Genomic DNA, 19,078 nt, shown 5'->3' with positions numbered 1-19,078 from the left:
GGTTAGAATCAATAACATCCAGTGGTGACCAGATAACTGTAATGTTTTCACAACCCAAATAAACCTGGAAGACTGTTTATTAGACATTTTTTATTCCCAATCTTTTTGTTTTAGTGTATGCCTCCAATCCATGAGAAAAAAAAAGTTGCCTACCTTTTGCCTTATAATGTGAAATGAATGTCTGTTTGCTGTTGAGGCATGCTGGTGAAAACAAGCCTACACAGAGCAAGCACCCATATCTAATTTGTATATATATAAATAACTGTTATGATGTGAAAAACGACCAAACAAACAGTTTCAATATTGTATTAACTATGCCCTATTTGGAAAATATTAATTAGTTGTGTATCCATTTTTGTAAATTAATTTTATGATGCCTTAGATAAATTAAATAAGTGAGACACTAATGTTTCACTGTGTTGCACATAAATATAGACTTTGCTGCAAATCTGACATGAACGCGTTCTCTGATCTGCTTCAGTTAATTCACTTCTTATCATCGATTGAATCCTAATTCTGCATAAGCTGTTGTTCTTTCATTTTCTCTTACTTTACGAAGTCGGCTATTGTCGCTTCCGGAGTGCCTTTATTCTGAAAAGAAATATAGGATATAGAATGTACTTTTATCGTTACTTTGATTGCACATTGAACAGGTGAACCAGAGTTTGAGCAGCAGGGTATAACGACGGACAGGGCTGTTTGGTTAGGAGAGACTACATATTAATAAGGTAAACAATATTTGAATTCGTATCTCTGTTGACATTCCATCCTGCTCATATTTATCCAACAGACAGCACACAGGTAGCATTTTCTCCCAGTGTTATTTCTAACGAAGCTTTGTGTCTGTACTCTTTTTTTTAAATACCCGCCATGCCCTACATTGTTCACGGCATTCAGGTGTTTAACCATCTTTGAGCCAAACATGTCGATCGAACGAGTAGACAATTCTTTGGGGAAAAAGCCATATATATATATATATGTCTTTTTTGTTGGCGGTGCCGCCCACCTCTCATTACCTGTGACTACCAAACGACCGTCATTAATTATCACCCTAAACGAGCGTTTATAAAGAATAACGTAATAATTTACACTAAACTAGGTTAAATGTTTAGACTATTGCTCGATAAAGCATTTTAAACAACACAGATGTAATCTTTGCACCTGCTACTGGGGCATTAGAGCTTGTAGGCCACATTGGTGTTTAACAAATTCCTGATGATTTATAAGAATTGCCTAGTTCACTTTACACTTCAAAGAAATAAAGTATAAGGCACATATTCTGTGTGTCCTTTGTTTTAACTCTACATTTAAAACAGACAACAAAAAGGACAAAACTGACAGTGATCACATACATTATGTTTGGTCATTCCTTATCATCGTCCTCTCATCTTATCTAGTGTTACCAAACAATGCTTTGGTAACTCAGGGTGTGTGGTTGTGGACAGGATGCAATCATCAGAATTCATTAAATTCTCCTCCTTGTTCTGTTTTCCTGCTGTTGGTCATTAAATCTGCTGCAGATAGACCTAAACATAAGTTGTTAACAGAGGAGGCAACAAATCGGAGCAGTGTGCACTGGCCATTAAGTAGCCCAACCCAACTATTAAAGTAAACATGGCTCTATGTTTAGATTTCCCAACTATTCATTGCAAACGTTTTGAAGATTGCATGGAAACAATGCTGGTAAAAGTACTTGCAAAAATGAATCAAGCTAAAAAGAAATTCAACCTGGAGTAGAATGACAGATGACAGTGACCATTTCTAAATGTTTTTCATTTTCTTCTTCTTTTTTTAATATAGATGGGGTTGAAAGTGATACAAAATACCACTCTTTCAGAGTAATTTATTCTTTCAGACTAATTCATTTATTGTGGTTCCATACTGTAGCAGTTATCACGCTTGTGTGGGAAAAAAAGCAGGGAGCAGAGTGTCCTGGGTTCAATTCCCACAGAAACCACATATTCTTCATGGCGCCTCCTGTGCCAGCCTGTGCCGGTTGCAAAGACTCACACTGTAGATTTCTCCACATTTGTGTATGTGCTTGTTTAAAAACCTCAGATACAAAGTGAAACATAGTTTTTTATGTACACGGTGAGCCAAGCTAGAGTCTTCTGTGTGGTAACAATCTTTTATGGAAAATATCTGTAAATATATGTTGGATTCTACATACCAGGTCTGAAGCTAGGAAATATTAGTTTGTCTAAAACTATTTCATAAAGGAATCCAGCACTGCAGTGTTCCCTCATGGCATTCTAATCGGATGAACAAGATCCTCTCTGTGACTCCCTCATTCCAGACTTCCAGAGTCTGGCTTCATTGAATTCCTCATTGTCTGTGGGAGTGATTGAATGTCTGTGTGTTATTCTTTTAATTACTAAGACGTATTCTGGTAATTTGCCCTACCTCGCCTTACCTGTGTGTGTGTATATACGTATATATATAATAAAGTTAATCCAGGAATTGTTGCCAACTTTAAGTAGTTTAGGGAGAATTGACAAAACACTTATCTGGCCCAACTTAAAATACATTTGTTAGTGCAGTTTGTTGGCAGCTGTGTTGAAGTCAACAACTTATGAACTTTGTCAATGACATTGTTTTTTTGTTTTTTTGTTTTTTACATGAAACTAACATGAAGGACAGCAAAAGGACAGTGACAAAATTTCAAGCAGACTAAGATAAAAAAAATCAAAACAAAAACAAAACCACGGTTGAAGTCCATTCAGCACTGATTACATCAGCTAGGAGAACAAATGAGGCCATGTAAACAGATCCAATCATACTAAGTGTGAACCAAAACATGTATGGAAGAATAGTTGGAAAGAACCACATACATAGTATGTGTACTGCATGTATACTGTATTATCTATTGTAAGATAATTATGGCAAGAATGTTATAACAGTAATAATATACAATATGTTCTAAATTATAATAAAAAACATAAAGTCGGTTAGATTCCTGCTATGAAAGCCTAGACAGAGTTTTTTAACGTTTTTATTTCAGTTCAATCAAGACCAAAACATTTTGATGTTCTGTGAACTAAATCCAGTTTTTCTAGAGAGTGACAGGAACGGAAGTTTTACTTCCACCGTCCTTAAACCTTTTTATTTCCAGTTGTGAAATGTCAAAAAGCCTGGGCTTTAAATCTTTTTTTCTCTCTGCCAGACAATCAAGGGATGGAACGTCCCGCTGTGCTTTTGTTTCCTGTGAGAGGAAAACTTCAGTCACGGCGCTCACTCCTCATTGGTCTGTTGACTGTTTCGTGAGACATCTCACAGTGTTGAGTGATTGGTTGGCCATCCCTCTTGGAAGACTAATCGACCCAATCGCCTGTTGTCTAGGTAAGGACGGCTTCCCTTTCCCACCAGCTGCTGCAGTCAATCAGCTTATTCAGCATTGTGTGAGTGAATTCAGGAGTGTGTGTTGGTGTGTGTGGTCCGCCGTCTATCCCTCCTCCCCTTCTTTTCCCCCTACAAAACAGCCAGCCCACCCTCCATTCCACTACCATCCCCCCTTTCCTCACACACTTGGTGAAAATACACTGAAGGACTTCTGCTGCTGCTGCACATGGCCCAGCAGCAGACCACAGTGTGTGTGTGAGTCACTGCAGAAAGTTACAACAGCTCGTGTGGGTTTGTGTTTTCCATGCAGCAGCGTTTCCTCTGCAACACTTTTCTGCCTCGGTCAGGACAGAGAGCGGACGACAGAGGAGAGATCACGTCGCATTGCAGCTGAGTTGAAGATTCTTCATTAGGTAATAACAGTTTGATTCATCCTCAAACCTCTTTAAGATTCTCTCCAGTCAGAATGAGAAGCTGACTTTGTGTAGGGATGCCAAACCGTTTTGCTGTGATTTTACTTTGGCTGGTTAGCAGCAGATGTTATAGCCCTGGGCTTTGTGTGGTGTAAGGACAACTCTGTCTGGCTTTATTTGAAACCTGACTCTCATCCCAACAGTTAGCTTTACATTTACAGTGTTATCTTATCATTGAACAATTTAACTTAGTCTCTTGTCATTTGATGCCAATGTTTAAGACAATGTTTGACATTTCTAAGTTGCCTGTGTCACCATATGTTGTTTAACTGAACCTCTTGTTGGAGGGAAAAGATACATCTCTGAAAGAGGATTAGCTGTGGGATAATCCAATATAGCACAGAAATGCTGATTAAAATAATAATATTGCAGAAAACAAATTTAAATGTATTTAGATATTATTCAAATACGTACATTTATATTACATAAAATTTGCTCTAGAAAACAAACACATGTTACTCATCTGTTTATTTACTATCACAGAGTCACAAATAAAACCTTCATTACAGGCAACTTTTTAAGTCCCTCACAAGGCTGTGCAGCTGAACCATCCAGTAGCTCATTTTCACAGCAATGGCAGCATTAGTCGCTCTCAGAGCAGTGTGCCAGCCTCCTGGTGGGTCCAACATGTGGTGCTACAGCTCAGATGATCCATGACAATGCCACCCTCCTCCCCACCCCACCTCTTTTTGTACAATGAGCAATGAAAACACATCTGTAGCTTTTGTCCTGTTGCTGTATATCAGTGGAGTCAGGAGAGCCAATTACCACAGGTTTGTGCAGCAAAACACCCTCAGCAGTGTAAGAGCTTTAACTTCAAGTGTACACCACAAAATCAAACAAAGGAATGTTTGATTATCTCTTGTGAAAGTCCAAGAATGTTCCTGCTGCTGAACAGATGTTTAGAATTCTTTTTGTTTTGAATTCAGGAAAGACATTTGTTATTATTTTATGCAGTTCATAACATAAAATTTAATCTTCGACAGAGGTAGTTGTTGCCAGTGCTTAAAAAGAAACCTGTCGTCTCACAAATTCTTATTACTGTTATATCTGTTTCTTCTAAAAAGCCAAATGCTTAGAAGTGGTACAGTGACTAAATGTTATGTTTTCTCTCTATCAGCGATCTTCACCATGGAGGTGCCGAGAAGGTTTCAGACTTCTTCATTCTCACTAGACCTACCTAAATCCTCTTCTTTGATGGCTCCCCTTGTTACTTTACAAAAGTTCACCAGGAAAAATTCTGCACTGGAAAAATCCCTGGAAGAAGATGGACTCACAGAAAAGAGTGAATGTGAAGAAGAAACATCAAGTACGATGATGGTTCCTGATGTGTTTGTTGATACAGCAGATGAGTCGAAGTCACAACTTTCCACACAGGACAGTTTCTCAGAAGATAGCTGTGTATCAGAGGAGAGTTTAGCGCAGGAGGCAGAGGAGGCCAGGAAAAAAGCTGAAGAAGAGGAGGAGGCAGCAAAACAGAGAGCAGCCCAGAGACAGCAGCTGGCCATTGAGGAGCTAGTGATGTCTGAGAAGAATTATCTACGGATGCTTCACCTTAGCACTGTTACCATCAGGAACGCCCTGCAGAAACTACAGGTAATGGGGATTAAAGTCAGAGACCGAGAGTGAAACGTGGCGAAAACAATGGGGGAAAGTAGGACAAAAGGTTATTGTCCTAAGATAATGTAATGTGTTTTAATGGATACTCCAGGCCTATATAGTAACAAGACAAACAAAAAGCTCATAATACAAAAAAGCTGCTTCTCTTCTGTTGTCTCTGTTACACAGACGATGTTTATTGTAGTATTTTTTAATTAAGTTTGAACAATTGCTTGTTACAATTTAATAATCATTTATCCTTGCTGTGGTAATGTAATTAGGCCCTGTGAAATCTGATGGATTTTTAATGACTTAATTCCTGCTAGGACTGTACTGCAGAAGAGCATGAGGATGGTTGAAGTACAGACTGGTGCAAAAATGACTGAGTAAAAGACACAAGATGAAAATATTATATGGAAAAAGTCATAGGAAAATGACCTGTCCGAAAAATTTTAAAAATAAACAAAAAAAAATTTATATAGACATATAGAACAGTGCTATAAAATGTGTGATGCTATGGACATAGTCTGATGAAGACAGACAGACTGAACCAGCAGAAAGGAGGAGGACTGAGCAGAGAAATGGAAAACATTCAGATAAATGAAGTCATTGTGATAGAAAAAGATTCTTTGTTTTCAAGTGGCAACGTGCACGCTCTCCAGTCTGCTGCTGCACCCACAGTTCTGCCATTTGTCCGTAACATTAGCATTTTTCTTGCACATGGTTAATGCAACATATTAACATGTTAAGTGACTTTTGGAACAGTCATATGTCAGACTTTTGCATTTCTGTGGTTCACTGATAAGAATGATTTTTTTTGTTTGTTTTCCTCAGCCTCCTTTAGCAAACCTGAACAGCATGTTTCTCCACATTGAGGAAGTGATTGATGTGTCAAGTCGACTCCTCAGCCTGCTGGACCAGAAGGAGGTCCAGTCTGGAGATCCTGCCTTCCTTGAGACACTCTGTAAGGCACATTGTTGTACATTTAATTTCACTCAAAGATCCTCTCATAGAGCTCATAGAACATAGAACATAGATAAAGCGTTTTTGGTGTTAAAATTGATGCCCAGGACTTAGACAGTGACAGTATTAGTGTTAGAGAGAAGCCTCCTCAGTCCGAGGCCTTTTTCTCTCCATTCGTCTGGTTTGTGTTGCGTTACTGACATTAGAGCTTTACTGGTAAAACAAATGTTATCTTGTTTACCACACACACTGCCTCCTTTAATAAATAGGTGTGCCTGCATTCTTCCTAAGATCACACAACACAAAAGACACCCTGGCATTCTTCTTGTCATTTACGTAGCAGTTGTGACCAAACGTAACAGAAACGAAGATGCATTTATTGTAAATACTCTCTTGGTTTCTCGTAACACAACTGTAAATGAAGGTCTTCCTTTTTTTAACTTCCTCATACATTTATTCTGATACATCTTTAAGAATAAAGTCAACAGTTTTCCCATTGTTGTGCCTTTTCTATTGTTGTAATTTCTTTCCTTCCTGACAGGTTCTTCGTTCTTGAGTCTGTCTTCAGACATTGAGGCAGCCTACAAAGAATACTTGGCAAACTACAACCAAGTTACATTCGTGGAGAACAGCTACAAACAGAAGGAAGCACTCTGGGACGAGATTGTCAAAATCATCAAAGCCTCAGCGTAGGTTCATATGATTTATTTTTCTGGAAACAAGCTTCACCGAATTGTTCAAAGAATATATCAATGTTTAGCTGCTGAATATTCTGCATCTATTTTTCAGGCCTGAAGTGAATGCCACTTCTTTGAGTTTCTTCTTGGTCATGCCAGTGCAGCGGATTGCCCGTTACCCTCTCCTCTTACAGACCATTCAGAAACACACTGACAAAGCCCATCCAGCTTATGCACTCCTGGAGCAGACCGCTCACACCTCCATTGCCCTAAACTGCAGGATAAATGAGTACAAACGCTTCAGAGAAGTAGGTGAGACAAACTTCTTCAGAAGCTGTTCAGTACTGACACAGCAGCCAGCAAACATCCTAGCTCTTTAGCTGTTTCACCTGTCAATTGCCTTTTATTGACGATCATAAAACCACCAGTGGAAGAGAAGACATAAAATTGACTGTTAGACTTTCTTTTCTTTGTCTTTTGTAGCTGACAAATACAAGAAGACAGAAACATTAACTATCATAGACAAGATCAACCGTCTAAATACCCACAGCATTGCCAAGAAGACCGCGAGGCTCAGCCAGCAGATCAAACATGAGACTGGAATAACACCCAAGGTGAGATAAGATTTAATAGTCCCAGCCTCCTGGTGAGGATGTATCGTTGGCTCCTACGGGATTCCTGTTGATGACACTTAATGTTTCCTGCTTTCGGAGTCTGGCTAGTTATCAACACATTTAGTTTATTTATTTTACTTCCTGAATCAAGTCTTTGTTACTTGTTACCTGTACAACTTCGTCTTGTGGTTATTGGTTGTTTTTTTTTTTACGTTTTTGTTTACTTACTCATAAAATATTCTAACCTTAGCTCCAGGTAGAAACAATGAAGGCAATCATTAACTCGTTTTATTTCTATGTATTTGCTTTGCTGAGGTCCCTGCTGTTGTGCAGCTGTGATGTTTTCAATTATAGACCTAAAATTTAAAAGCATTTTAAAGGCTAAACTAGTCTTAGTTTAAAAAATCTTTGTCATGGATGTCTACAAGATAACTAAACAAAAAAAACAAACAAATCACACAGTCACGTAAAGTACACGTAACTCTAAACACACACAGATTACGCTTAATATTTTACTGTATTTTTCTGTGATTTCTGGTACAGCTGGTTGATGAGGAGTTTAATGCTTTGGAAGGCTTCTTTTATCTTCTGGAACATGCCATCCTGGAGCTTCTCGAGAATGTGGAGACATATCTGCACCACCTACAGGTAAGATGTAAATGGCTTCTTCACTGAATAAAAACCATTTTCCTGTTATTGTTGTTTTATTAAGTAACCATCGCAGAGCATAGAAATAGGTGTCTCCTTTGCTGACACACAGCAGACAGTCAGTAGCACTATGAAGAATTGCCTTAGCCGTTTTAGTACTTTTTGTTTGGCTGCAACATTTGAGAGACGCTGCTTTATACTGTCCACTAGTCTTTTAAGTTAAAAACCACCTGTTTCCAGGAGTCAGTTGAAAGAGGATCTAATTTGTGGTTTCTGACTCATGCAGAAGTGGAACATGAATTTATTTTTAAACATGACACATTACATTTGAGTCACACTGTGCAAACACTGGCCTTTCTTAGATACGTGAGGAGCAAAACACAAATTCTCTGTTCACCTAAGTTTTCTTTTCCCAAATTACCATGTGTAGAACAATTATTTGTTAAAAGAAAAATGTGAGCAGAAAACCATCACTTTAAAAGAACAAGCTTTAAAAAACAATTGAATAAACTAATTTTAAATCTGTCCCTGATCCATTTTCAGAGGTTTCTGACCTGCAAAACAGAGGAGTTTGACTTTGACATGGATGGAGAAAAGGCTCCTATTTGCTACAAGGAGATCACCACAGCACTGAGACAGTGGATACTGCCAACATTTGTAAGTCTTCCCTGGGGTTTCAGTGTCTTTGGTGGGGCTGCTTCAAAGTTTTCAAGTGAGCACAACAATACCTCTCTTAGATACACGTGTTTCCCAGTTTTCTCTTTTAAATATGGCAATATGGTTAATATAGATTTATAGAGTTAGTTCAGTTTTAGTTATGTCAATGACTACTTTACAAACTCAGCCTCTGATATATAAAGTGTACAGTATTTCAAGCAACCCTGTAAGGCAGTGTTTTGGAATGACCACAATTGTGTAGTATTTTTTTTTCTCTTAATGCTTGTAGGAAAAGAGGTTGAGGACATTGATCCACAAGCCACTGTGTTTGCTCCGTGACCTCTTGGTGGGTCCTAGGAACCTGATCAGAAAGAGGCTTGACAAGCTGCTGGACTATGAAATGATCGGAGCAAAATCGAATCTGAATTATGAGGAGCAGGCTGTGGCCAACACGTACAGGTAGGCCTTCTTAAAATCCCAGAACAAACATGGACAAATATGTCACATAATTACAAGTTTATATGTCAGACCACACAGAGATGAGTCAGTGTAGCCACAAACTGAAGACATTTTTAATGTAATGTTTTTACAATGATGAGTGTTTGCCTAGTTACGGGCTTCTTATATGAATGTCACCTTTCTTTGCATTCAGTTAAAAGTTTTTAGAATTCTTTTTTAGAATCTACTCATATGAATCCTCACAATCCACACAATTAGACCTTTTATTACTGTTGAGCTTGTAGAGCGTATCTAATGACAAGGTTAAGAATCTTTTGATCCAGTCAAGTCTTGTGTGAAATCACTGGCTCCAGCACAGAACCTAAAACTTTCTTGTCTTTTTATTCTGATTTTTTCTTAAGGACAATCAATACTCTGCTCCTGAATGAGCTTCCTCGGTTTAATGGTGTGGCTCTGCAGATGATCTGGAACATGTTGGGCACATTCTGCTGTCTGCATAGAGACCTGGCCTCAGACATGGAGCAACTCTTCCAAAGCTTTGCACAACAGGTTTGAGAAACCTGAAATCAATTATGTGTGCAGTGAAATCCACCAAGCCTATGCACAATTACAGTAAACTGGTGAGATTATTTTTAACTTGTCAATGTGTCTTTTCCCCCCCTTTAGCTGCCTCACAGTTCTCTCAGCCATGGTGTATTCTGGGAGTGGGCAGAGTCTGCAGTGTTGGAAGGAATGAGGAGGCTGGAGACTCTGTGTCAGAGTGTCCAGGACACCCTCAATGTCCCTGCTGTCCAGGTTTGAGTCAAGATAATTACTGTTTGTTCTCAGTGTTAAAACCTATTTTTAACTCTTAAAAATAGGAAGAGGAAAAATATCTGCATTTAAAGAAGGTTGACCCATCAAGTCATTTTTGGGGTGGTTATCTTTAGAACAAACATCTAACATCATCGTTTAGTCATCTCTACTGTACATCATGTAAGATAATGAACCAGACACATGCAGACATCACAGCATGTGAATGTTGTTTTTCTGGTTGTGTTGCTTCCTTAATCCTGTAAGTGCTCACACAGTTACAGAAACCTAATGCTTTTGGTAACCTGTTTATTTCTACATTACTGTGACTCAGCATTTTAAATATAGTACAGTATAGTTAATTAAAGATAAATACAATAAAAAAGCAGGCAGCCAATTAATATATAATATAATACCAGTCTGCAAAACACTGGTCTTTTACATTCAGTTATGAACATTTTTAAATTGTTATTGAAAAGTTTTTAATTTTAAATTATTGTGTTGAAGTTAATATCACAAATATCCCTTCTCTTCATTCTGTTAATGACCAAGAGCATTTTCTGTTCTGCTCAGGGTTGATCTTCTCTTTTACCTGAGACAGAAGTTTAGTTAATCATCTTTTTTTTATGCTCTTTTACTCTATCAGCCTCTTAGCCCATCTTCTCAGCATCGCCTGACGCAGCTAACGGAAAAACATGGATCTGGAAAAATCTACCAGGTAATAGGTGCAGTGGTGGGAGGCCGGGACCTGGACCTGAACCTGGCCAAAGGAGAGCTAGTTGCCATTGTCAGCGAGATGGACAGCCGGGGAGATAGACGCAAGTGGCTGGTTGATGCTGGAGGTATGAAACAAATATAAAAAATGTATAGTCTATAGTCAGTCTATAATCTTCTACATTCCAATGTCCATGATGTATAATATAAGCATCCAACCCATTTTCTTTTGGCTGGTTTAGTAGGAAATATTTGCCACATCATGAAGGCAGCAATCACACATAGGTCTGTGCCTCCAGGCTCTGGTCAACAGCAGCAAGAGTAGCCAAAAATTCAATTAGCTAAAATGCAACAATTACTACTGTTTACAAATGATGGAAAAGCTGGTACATTATTGGAGGGGATGTGATTTAGTGCTTGATCTGATATAAAAGTAAAAAAAAAATTAACAAATTAACCATTTTTATTCTTTATCTTATTTTATTGCAATTTCATTTTTAAACGTTGTCCTTAAATCTTTGAAAATAGGAAGGGAAAAGTCTTATTGTCGATTTAGTTTGAACGCAGCTCATTGATGCCACCTTGTGGCTAATGACAGGTGACATTTAGAATTACTGGAGCATTGCTCAGCACTCTACTCTTATAATTGCCAATATGTATTTATTTTGTTGAATATATAGTTAAATATTTAAAATAAAAAATACTTAAAAATGTAGGTAGGTGTAATATATATATATATTTAAATCATACATACAAATATACTTTTATATATGATGTAAAAAAAAAAAACGGTTTTAGTTGATGTATTGTCTTGAAAAAATCTTAACAGGACGAAGAGGCTACGCTCCTTCCTCAAAACTGATTCGCTATCATCAGGCAGCAGATGACCCGCCCCCTTCGCCACACCCGTCACTGTCGGACAGCATGACGGGTATCAGACGACACTCCTACACCCCGGAGAGCCGACCTCTAACTACCATGAGCAAACCATGCTTTCAGGTGATTGATCGATCCATGGATGTATTCATTGATCGATTGTCTGTGTCTGACCACCATCACAGCAGATTTCATCTCCACGGGTGATCTGACTGAATCTGCATACATTCGAACATTCATTATTTAAAAACGTTTTCTTTTGGTTTAATTAATATGGCACGATTCATGCAATGTGTACGTGAGGCTTTTTTTGCACCCTGCTGGTCCAGCCATGATGAACGTCTAATACAGCTGCATGCGCAGTAGGGAAACTGAACTGTTAACCTTCAGGCCAAATACAGCCCACTCTACCTACTGGCCTTCACAGAACCAGTGATCTTCATGGTTATCTGTTGAATTTAAGACTCTGACAGTTATTAACTGACTGTGGTTAGGATAGGAACTGTAGGTTATGTTAATGAAAGTGTGTGTGTGTTACTTTAATGTAAAGGGCCATAATTAGATGTTTAACCTTGTAAGTAGGTTACTGTGTGAAAGGTTGAAAGTTAATTTATATGAAGCAGTGCTGCAGGCTGAGATAATGTGTGAGTGCGTGTGCCTGTGTGGGATTTTGTGTGTATGTGTGTGTGCACGTATGTGTCACTGTTCATAGATTGATTTACATCAGCGTTGCACACGTGATTTGTGAGAGATGGGAGTGTCTCACAACTCACAACATGGTTTATGTGTCTAAGGAGATTCAAGGGAGTGGATAAAAAGGGGAGTATAGTGTTTTACCCTGTGTGTATGTGTATGTTTGTTAGCCAGATAGACATGTCTCCACATTGGCCGTTACTGTGAGTGATTGCTCCAGTGACCTTTGAGAGGCAGGTCTTTACGCTCACTCCTCCCCCAAGTCCCTGGCTCTTGACCTGGAGTCTGTTCACAAACATAAGCCCAATAAACCAACTAGAGTGGATAAATAAAAAAAGAAGACGATAAATACAGTTCTCTCTTTATTCACAATAAACTTCCACTTCACAAATATCCTACAAATGTAATGCTACTTAGGCCTTATACTAATCAGATAGACCCAATTAAAGGTGATTTAATGATGATTTAGTGATAAAGGTGTTTTTATCTCATTTGTGAGACTGAATTGAAATGAGTATTTACGCAAAAGTCTTTGAGGGAATAGAGATAAACTCCCATAATAATAATTAATACATATTAATTCTCATTGTCAGTGTTTGCTTTTCCTTATCCCACTATTACTTGTGAATATTTACTTATTATTGGCTGGTAAATGTAGGCACATGATTCTGCCTCATCACTCTAAAATATAGACAATAATAAAAGAAAATGTAAAGTTTACTGTTAGTTTCTTTGATATGAACCTGTATAACTGAAGGCCAGAGTCTCGTCACTATTTTGTTTCTGTCCTTTTCTCTTTTTCTGCTAAAACTCTAATTAGATGCTAGTTAATGTAGACTGTCAGTGCAGAACTAATGTCAAAGCTGAGGTGAGGGGTTTGTTAATGACACCGAGCAGTTGGCTGAACTCCGCTATTAGCACCACTGGATCACTCTGTCATACCCACACAGGCTTCATTAGTGAGCCTCGTGTGTGAGCTTGTTGTTATTACCTCTTTGGGATCTTTTCTGGCAAAGACACTTGATCTTGTCAGGACCAGTTGTCCTCGTCAAGACAGAAATTGTGATTCTAATGAGGCGGAACGTCATCTTTAAAGCCCTGAGAGCAGTTCAAGATAAAGTTTAAATTTGTGTAAAGTTAGTGGAGGGCTATGGCTGAGGTTAGCAGTACGTTCTTCAGTTTGGGTGTGTGCATGAGTAGTGATGTGATGGGACACAAGTAGTGAGCTTAACCTTTCAGACAATATTTTTATACAATATTTCATTTATCAGTGTTGGACTTTTTTGTTTTTAAGAACTAAGTATTTAACTGACTAATCAGCAGACAAACAAGTTACGCGCTGGCTTAAATGTTTCCTGTAGTCCACTAACATGACTCTGGATTACCTAGATATGGTCATAGTTTATTCATTATTACCTTACCTTAAACCAAATAAGATGAATTCCAGCAAAATGGATTATAACCAATTCACCTTTTACAGTCAGAAAATAAGGCTGGTGTCACTTTGTCACAGTTTTACTTCCTGTCTAAAACTGATACCCAGGTGACTACTTCATATCACTGTACTTTGTATCTGAACTCCAGGCATCATTTGATTTTCTTCATCAATCCGTCCCTCCTTGAGGCCTTTCTGACCCTCCTCCTGACCTTTTTACTTCTCAGGTGCTGGCAGCCTATGACTTCACTGCCAGGGGAAACCATGAAGTGTCCATTCGAGCCGGTGAGCCTGCCCGTGTCCTGGAGCCCCATGACAAGAGAGGAAACCCCGAATGGAGTCTGGTGGAGGTGAGAGGGGGACAAAGAGGTTACGTGCCCTCAAACTACCTCATGGTCACACCACTGAGGACAGAACCCAGTGGCTGTTTTCAGCCGTCCTGATACTAATACCTGATCTGGTATAATGCAATAAGAAAAAAAAGAATATATATTTTGAATACTAACTGACCTTTAAACTTAAAATAGGAAAAAATGCTTTCAATTTTAAAATGAGAGGATTTCATTCTACTTTGTCTTGCACTGCTTTATACCAAGAGTCCAAATCTGGTTGTTTAAGCTAAAAATATTTCTTAAAAAAAAAAAAACACAACACAAAAATGCTTTAGTTAAACCTGTAAAAAAACTTGATTGTGTAGAAAGCGAGAACAAAGACAGACTTACAATCTGAGAGTGTCGGAGGAACAGCTCTGATGTCAGAACAGTGTTTTTACTGTTTACCTGGACACAGAATTTAAGCCTCTGTTAATGAAAAACATAAAGAGACGACAGTAGCCAGCTGCAGCCTCAGAGCTGTGACTATACATCACGCTGACCTGCTTCTGGAAACAAGGACAGGGCACGTGCCTTAGGAGCCCAAGATGAGAACATTTCATCTGACGTCTGAAGGACAATCTTAAAAAGTTGTGCTGCAAAGTTTTTTTTCTGGACAAAGTTACAAAGCAATAGAGACGATGTGAGGAGAATGTCTGAGGAGGGCTTTAAAGGAAGACAGACGTTTGGATCCAATGTCCACACACCTCAGTGGGACAACTGGGACAACAAGTAAAAGAAGAAACGGTATATTCTCATGTGTGTGTTTGAGTGTGTGTGCCTCTTATAGATAGTGTAAGTAACTGTACAAATATTAAGCTGACTCATCCAAAACAAGACGGGACTAAGAAGCCTGTTGTGCAGATGTAACGTCTTTTTCTCTACTTTTCATACTGACTCTTTTTTACAGCAACCAAAGCTAATTGTAGTCTGTTTCCAGGGATACATTTTTGCTACAGCCTTGTTTTGTCCATTAATCATGAATGGTGCAAAGATGAAACACAGAGCAAGCGAGGTTTTTAGGATTCTTGTTTTTGGGGACTCGTAGTCTCTGGGGTGGAGTGGACGACAGACGTTCACAGCTGAATTGATGTGCCTTTTTTTAAGCATTAATAACACAGTTATTGCTACAGTGCTGTCAGTGTGTGTGTGTGTGTGTGTGTGTGTGTTTGGATGTGGGTTTGAAATTGTGCTGACAGGTGAACTTACATTATGTGCCCATGTACCAGACTGTGTGTGTGTGTGTGTGTGTGTGAAAAGTCTTCGCCTTCTCCCCTGACTCCTTTTCTTCCTCTTCCTCCTCCTCCTCCTACACATCTAGTGGAAGGATCAGCACTGTATTGAGACTGACAGGTACATGGCGCTCTCATCATCTCGGACTGCGTAATGTGATGTAAATGTAAAAAGTCTTCAGGCTGGAGGAGACAGCGAAAGCGCACGTGAGTGAGAGAGAGAGAGAGGAAAAGGTGAGGGAGTTGCAGGTAAAATAGAAGGAAGTTTAATAACAGCCTTGTTCACCCCCTCTCTCCCTGGCTTTTAAATTCTCTCCTCATGTTCACTCCTGTTTCGTTAAAGGTGAAGCGTCACAGCTGTGCTTTTGTGCTCTCTCTGCCCTCATTACCAAGCAGAATTCTGTTCCTCCATCAGAGCCAAAAAAGTTTAACATCAAAGATATCAAGTGGTTACAGACATGAAGGAACTGACCTACTTCAGTGTCTATGGACACCTGATGATGCTAGTTGCCATGGAGACGGTTCAATCAGAGCAGGTGGCGTTGCGCTGGCGTTTTCACTGCGAGTCGACCGGACTGTGACAGTATTTTTCACCTGCATCTCGCGAACAGTTTTCTTACTGCGGCGTTTATTGCTCAAGGTGCTTGGGTTTTGGAACCAACATAATTTCAAAGATGTTGATTTTGCAAATCGATTTGTTCGTGTGTTCTGTCAGGCCTTCACTGACGTGCTGCAAGGGGAAAATTTCAATGCTCTGCTTGTGTAACCTTTGTTGCCCCCTTGAGGTGTTGTCAGTAATGACAAGTTCTGCAAATGATCTTTGTTTTCCTGGTTATCATGTTATCTGAATACCAATTCACAGAAAGGCGCAGCGTATATTGCATTTTTTCAGGTTTTTAACTGTGAGAGTACAGTGGCCATTCTTCACCTTTAAGGTTTGGTGTTTGATCCCAAGCTTGTTTTGTGCAATTCTGAGGCAAAATGCTGTTATCAAAACAATCATTAGTACCTAATCTTTATGATATATATACGTATGTGGCAGTATTACTGAAGCAGTCGCACCTACTGTTGGATGTGTAAAGACTTGAACTTTGAGAGAGCAAGGGGCGTGGGTGGGCTCTCTGTCACCTGCAGTGGTGTAGAGGACTGATAGCCGTGTTTGGATTCAGCCAGTTATTTTACCTGCTTGATTAATGATCCCAGAGAGCTTGGCTTTATTCTCCACTGTGATATCACACCGCATCAGCTGCTGTGGGTGTGCAGCACAGACACAGAGGGTGGCTGAGATCTGGAGCTGTGTGTTACCCATCAGCCTGAATGTCAGGACAGAGCAGAGCAGCAGGAGGCAGCAGGAAGTGTGTGTGTGTGTGTGTGTGTGTGAATGAATGTGTGTGAATGTGCGCTTAAATACCAAATCTCAAGGGTAGAAAGATGGAAGGAAAATTTTAACATTTATCATCTTTTCTTTGTTAAATGTCAGTTAAATTAAAAGAAAGATTGGCTCAATGTTTAAGAAGACAACGATTCTGAGTTGTTGATTCTATTTTAGATTCACTACAAAGACCATAATATCATATTGTGAAGCTGGTGATTAACCGTTTTCTAAGCAGATGTGAATCATCATAAGTATATTATAAGTATTCACTTATTTTAGGATCTTAACACATCACTGTATTGTTTTTGTTTTTCCTTGTCTGAGAAAGAACTGGATCAAATTTATTTTTTGACATTTTGATGTATTTAATTACCTTACCGTCCACTAGAGGGAGAAAAAGACCCCTGTTTTGCGAAGGATCTCGTTGATATGTATAGTCTGTGCGTGTGTGTACGCACGCCTTTGACAGTATTAGTATCAAAGTGGTGTCAAATTCTGTACATTTGTTTATATCGTTCAGCTTCCTGCGGATTTTTTTAAAGCTTAACACGCCTTTGAAGTGAATCACGTTTAACCTGCTGTTGATGTTGTGATACATTAATCTGTAAAAAAAGAAATCTCTATTAATAACTTATTGCTTTAGTGGTGCGTTCTGTTAGGACTTGAAGTATTAAATGCCCCAGGGCGATGTGATGAAGTCTTTGAAGTGTGGAGAAAATCTTTCTGATAACTCATCGGCATTTCGTGTTTTTTGTATGTTTTAAGGCTGCAAGGCTGTAAGGATACATTTGTAGCTTCAATAAAACTAAGCAGAAACTAAATGGTGTGCACTGTCGACGAGTCATGTCATCCATCTGGATTTAGGGTAGAAGGGTTTTAAAATCACTTTTTCACCACAGCAAATGTTTCAGACTAATGTGAGACCAGTGCAGTGATTTAACAGACCACCTGAGATGATGGATGGATGACGCTGGCTGTGGACAAGTGCTGGTGATTGGAACTAAAGGAGTTCTTGAAACCCAAGTCATTTTTAATTCTGCTAATGCACAGGCATGTCTGCAGAAAAGTCAACTGAACGGCCTAAAGAAGGTACAGGAACAGCACAAAAAATAACCTACTCAGGATGTTTAATTCAGGTTCTACTGTTGACAGGTTTAATTGCAAATCATAAAGAAAAGTGAAGGAAAACAAGAATGCTTTTCTGCAGTGATCTTAAATAAATCAATACAAACTGGTAAATAAAATCTGTTTTGTTACATATCGTATTAAAAAAGGATTTGGAAAAGTTTATAATGATGAAAAATATACAAGAGGTGGTGTGATTTGGTGATGAAAGAAAAATATTCATAGAATATTGGTTGTTTATTTATTTATTTCTTACTGAATTTCAATTAAATTCAAATTCAGTTTAATATCCAGGCTGAACAGAATAACTGTTGGTTAAAAAATGAATTTTTATACTGAATTATTTTCAGTCTAGTCTGAGATCATTTATAAATTACTGTCTAATCCAACATTTAATAATTAAAAAGATCATTAATATCAATGTTTTCCTGAACTTTTATTTTTTTTACTACTACTACTACTGAAGTTGGAAGCCTTAATGGAGGACTACTGTCTTTCCTATTGAATCTCAGATGGAGTTGATACTTAATTTGTGTCCAATGAGTTACGAGGAACAGCAGACAGTGTCAGCTGATCAGTAGTTACGAGGAACAGCAGACAGTGTCAGACAGTGACTGAGGAGAAACCTGTTCTGTCTGACTCTTAGACAGTAATCTTGTTTACCAGTAAACAGCCATCTCCCCACTGGTCTCCTCTCTTGACAGTGTCAACAGGTCTGTTGTCAAAACTGGTCAGAATCTTGACGCAGCAGCTGCAGAATCTTCAACAGGTCATTAAAATAACTGTCCACTGCTGGGTCTGCTGTTGTGGACAAAACACAAAGGTACGGGTGTCTGTGCAGTGACCATGACCTTGACAAATTATCAAAAAAAAAAATGTTTTCACTATTTACAGGTGACAGTCAGTGACAGAGTATAAACAGAGTATTTTCAATTATAAGTGACAATTACATTTATTGTGATGTGGCCATTGATTTGATTATTTGATTAAATGTTTTTTTAATTACATTCTTTGCATTAATTTTTTATGGAATGTA

At 38.6% G+C, this 19,078-nt stretch overlaps 1 protein-coding gene across 2 annotated transcripts; it reads left to right on the top strand.

Annotated features, from left to right (window-relative positions):
- Nucleotides 1-640: 640 nt before the first annotated feature.
- On the top strand, nt 641-18,593 carry arhgef37 (Rho guanine nucleotide exchange factor (GEF) 37). Of its 2 annotated transcripts, none has more exons than XM_008327171.3 (16): nt 641-728; nt 3,164-3,339; nt 3,653-3,752; nt 4,933-5,408; nt 6,246-6,375; nt 6,916-7,063; nt 7,164-7,363; nt 7,535-7,665; nt 8,209-8,313; nt 8,857-8,970; nt 9,260-9,429; nt 9,831-9,978; nt 10,096-10,224; nt 10,868-11,063; nt 11,765-11,934; nt 14,167-18,593. In XM_008327171.3, exons 4-16 carry the CDS (start codon nt 4,944-4,946, stop codon nt 14,380-14,382), a joined length of 2,322 nt encoding a protein of 773 aa, XP_008325393.1. In that variant the 5' UTR covers nt 641-728; nt 3,164-3,339; nt 3,653-3,752; nt 4,933-4,943; the 3' UTR covers nt 14,383-18,593. The 2 variants fall into 2 exon arrangements, with proteins under 2 accessions (XP_008325393.1, XP_008325392.1); XM_008327170.3 differs by having other exon boundaries at nt 3,650-3,752.
- Nucleotides 18,594-19,078: the final 485 nt, after the last annotated feature.

This window comes from Cynoglossus semilaevis, chromosome 15 (genome assembly GCF_000523025.1).
Source record: "Cynoglossus semilaevis isolate Cse_v1.0 chromosome 15, Cse_v1.0, whole genome shotgun sequence".
Classification (NCBI taxonomy): domain Eukaryota; kingdom Metazoa; phylum Chordata; class Actinopteri; order Pleuronectiformes; family Cynoglossidae; genus Cynoglossus; species Cynoglossus semilaevis.
This window is presented reverse-complemented; position numbering and strand designations above follow the sequence as displayed.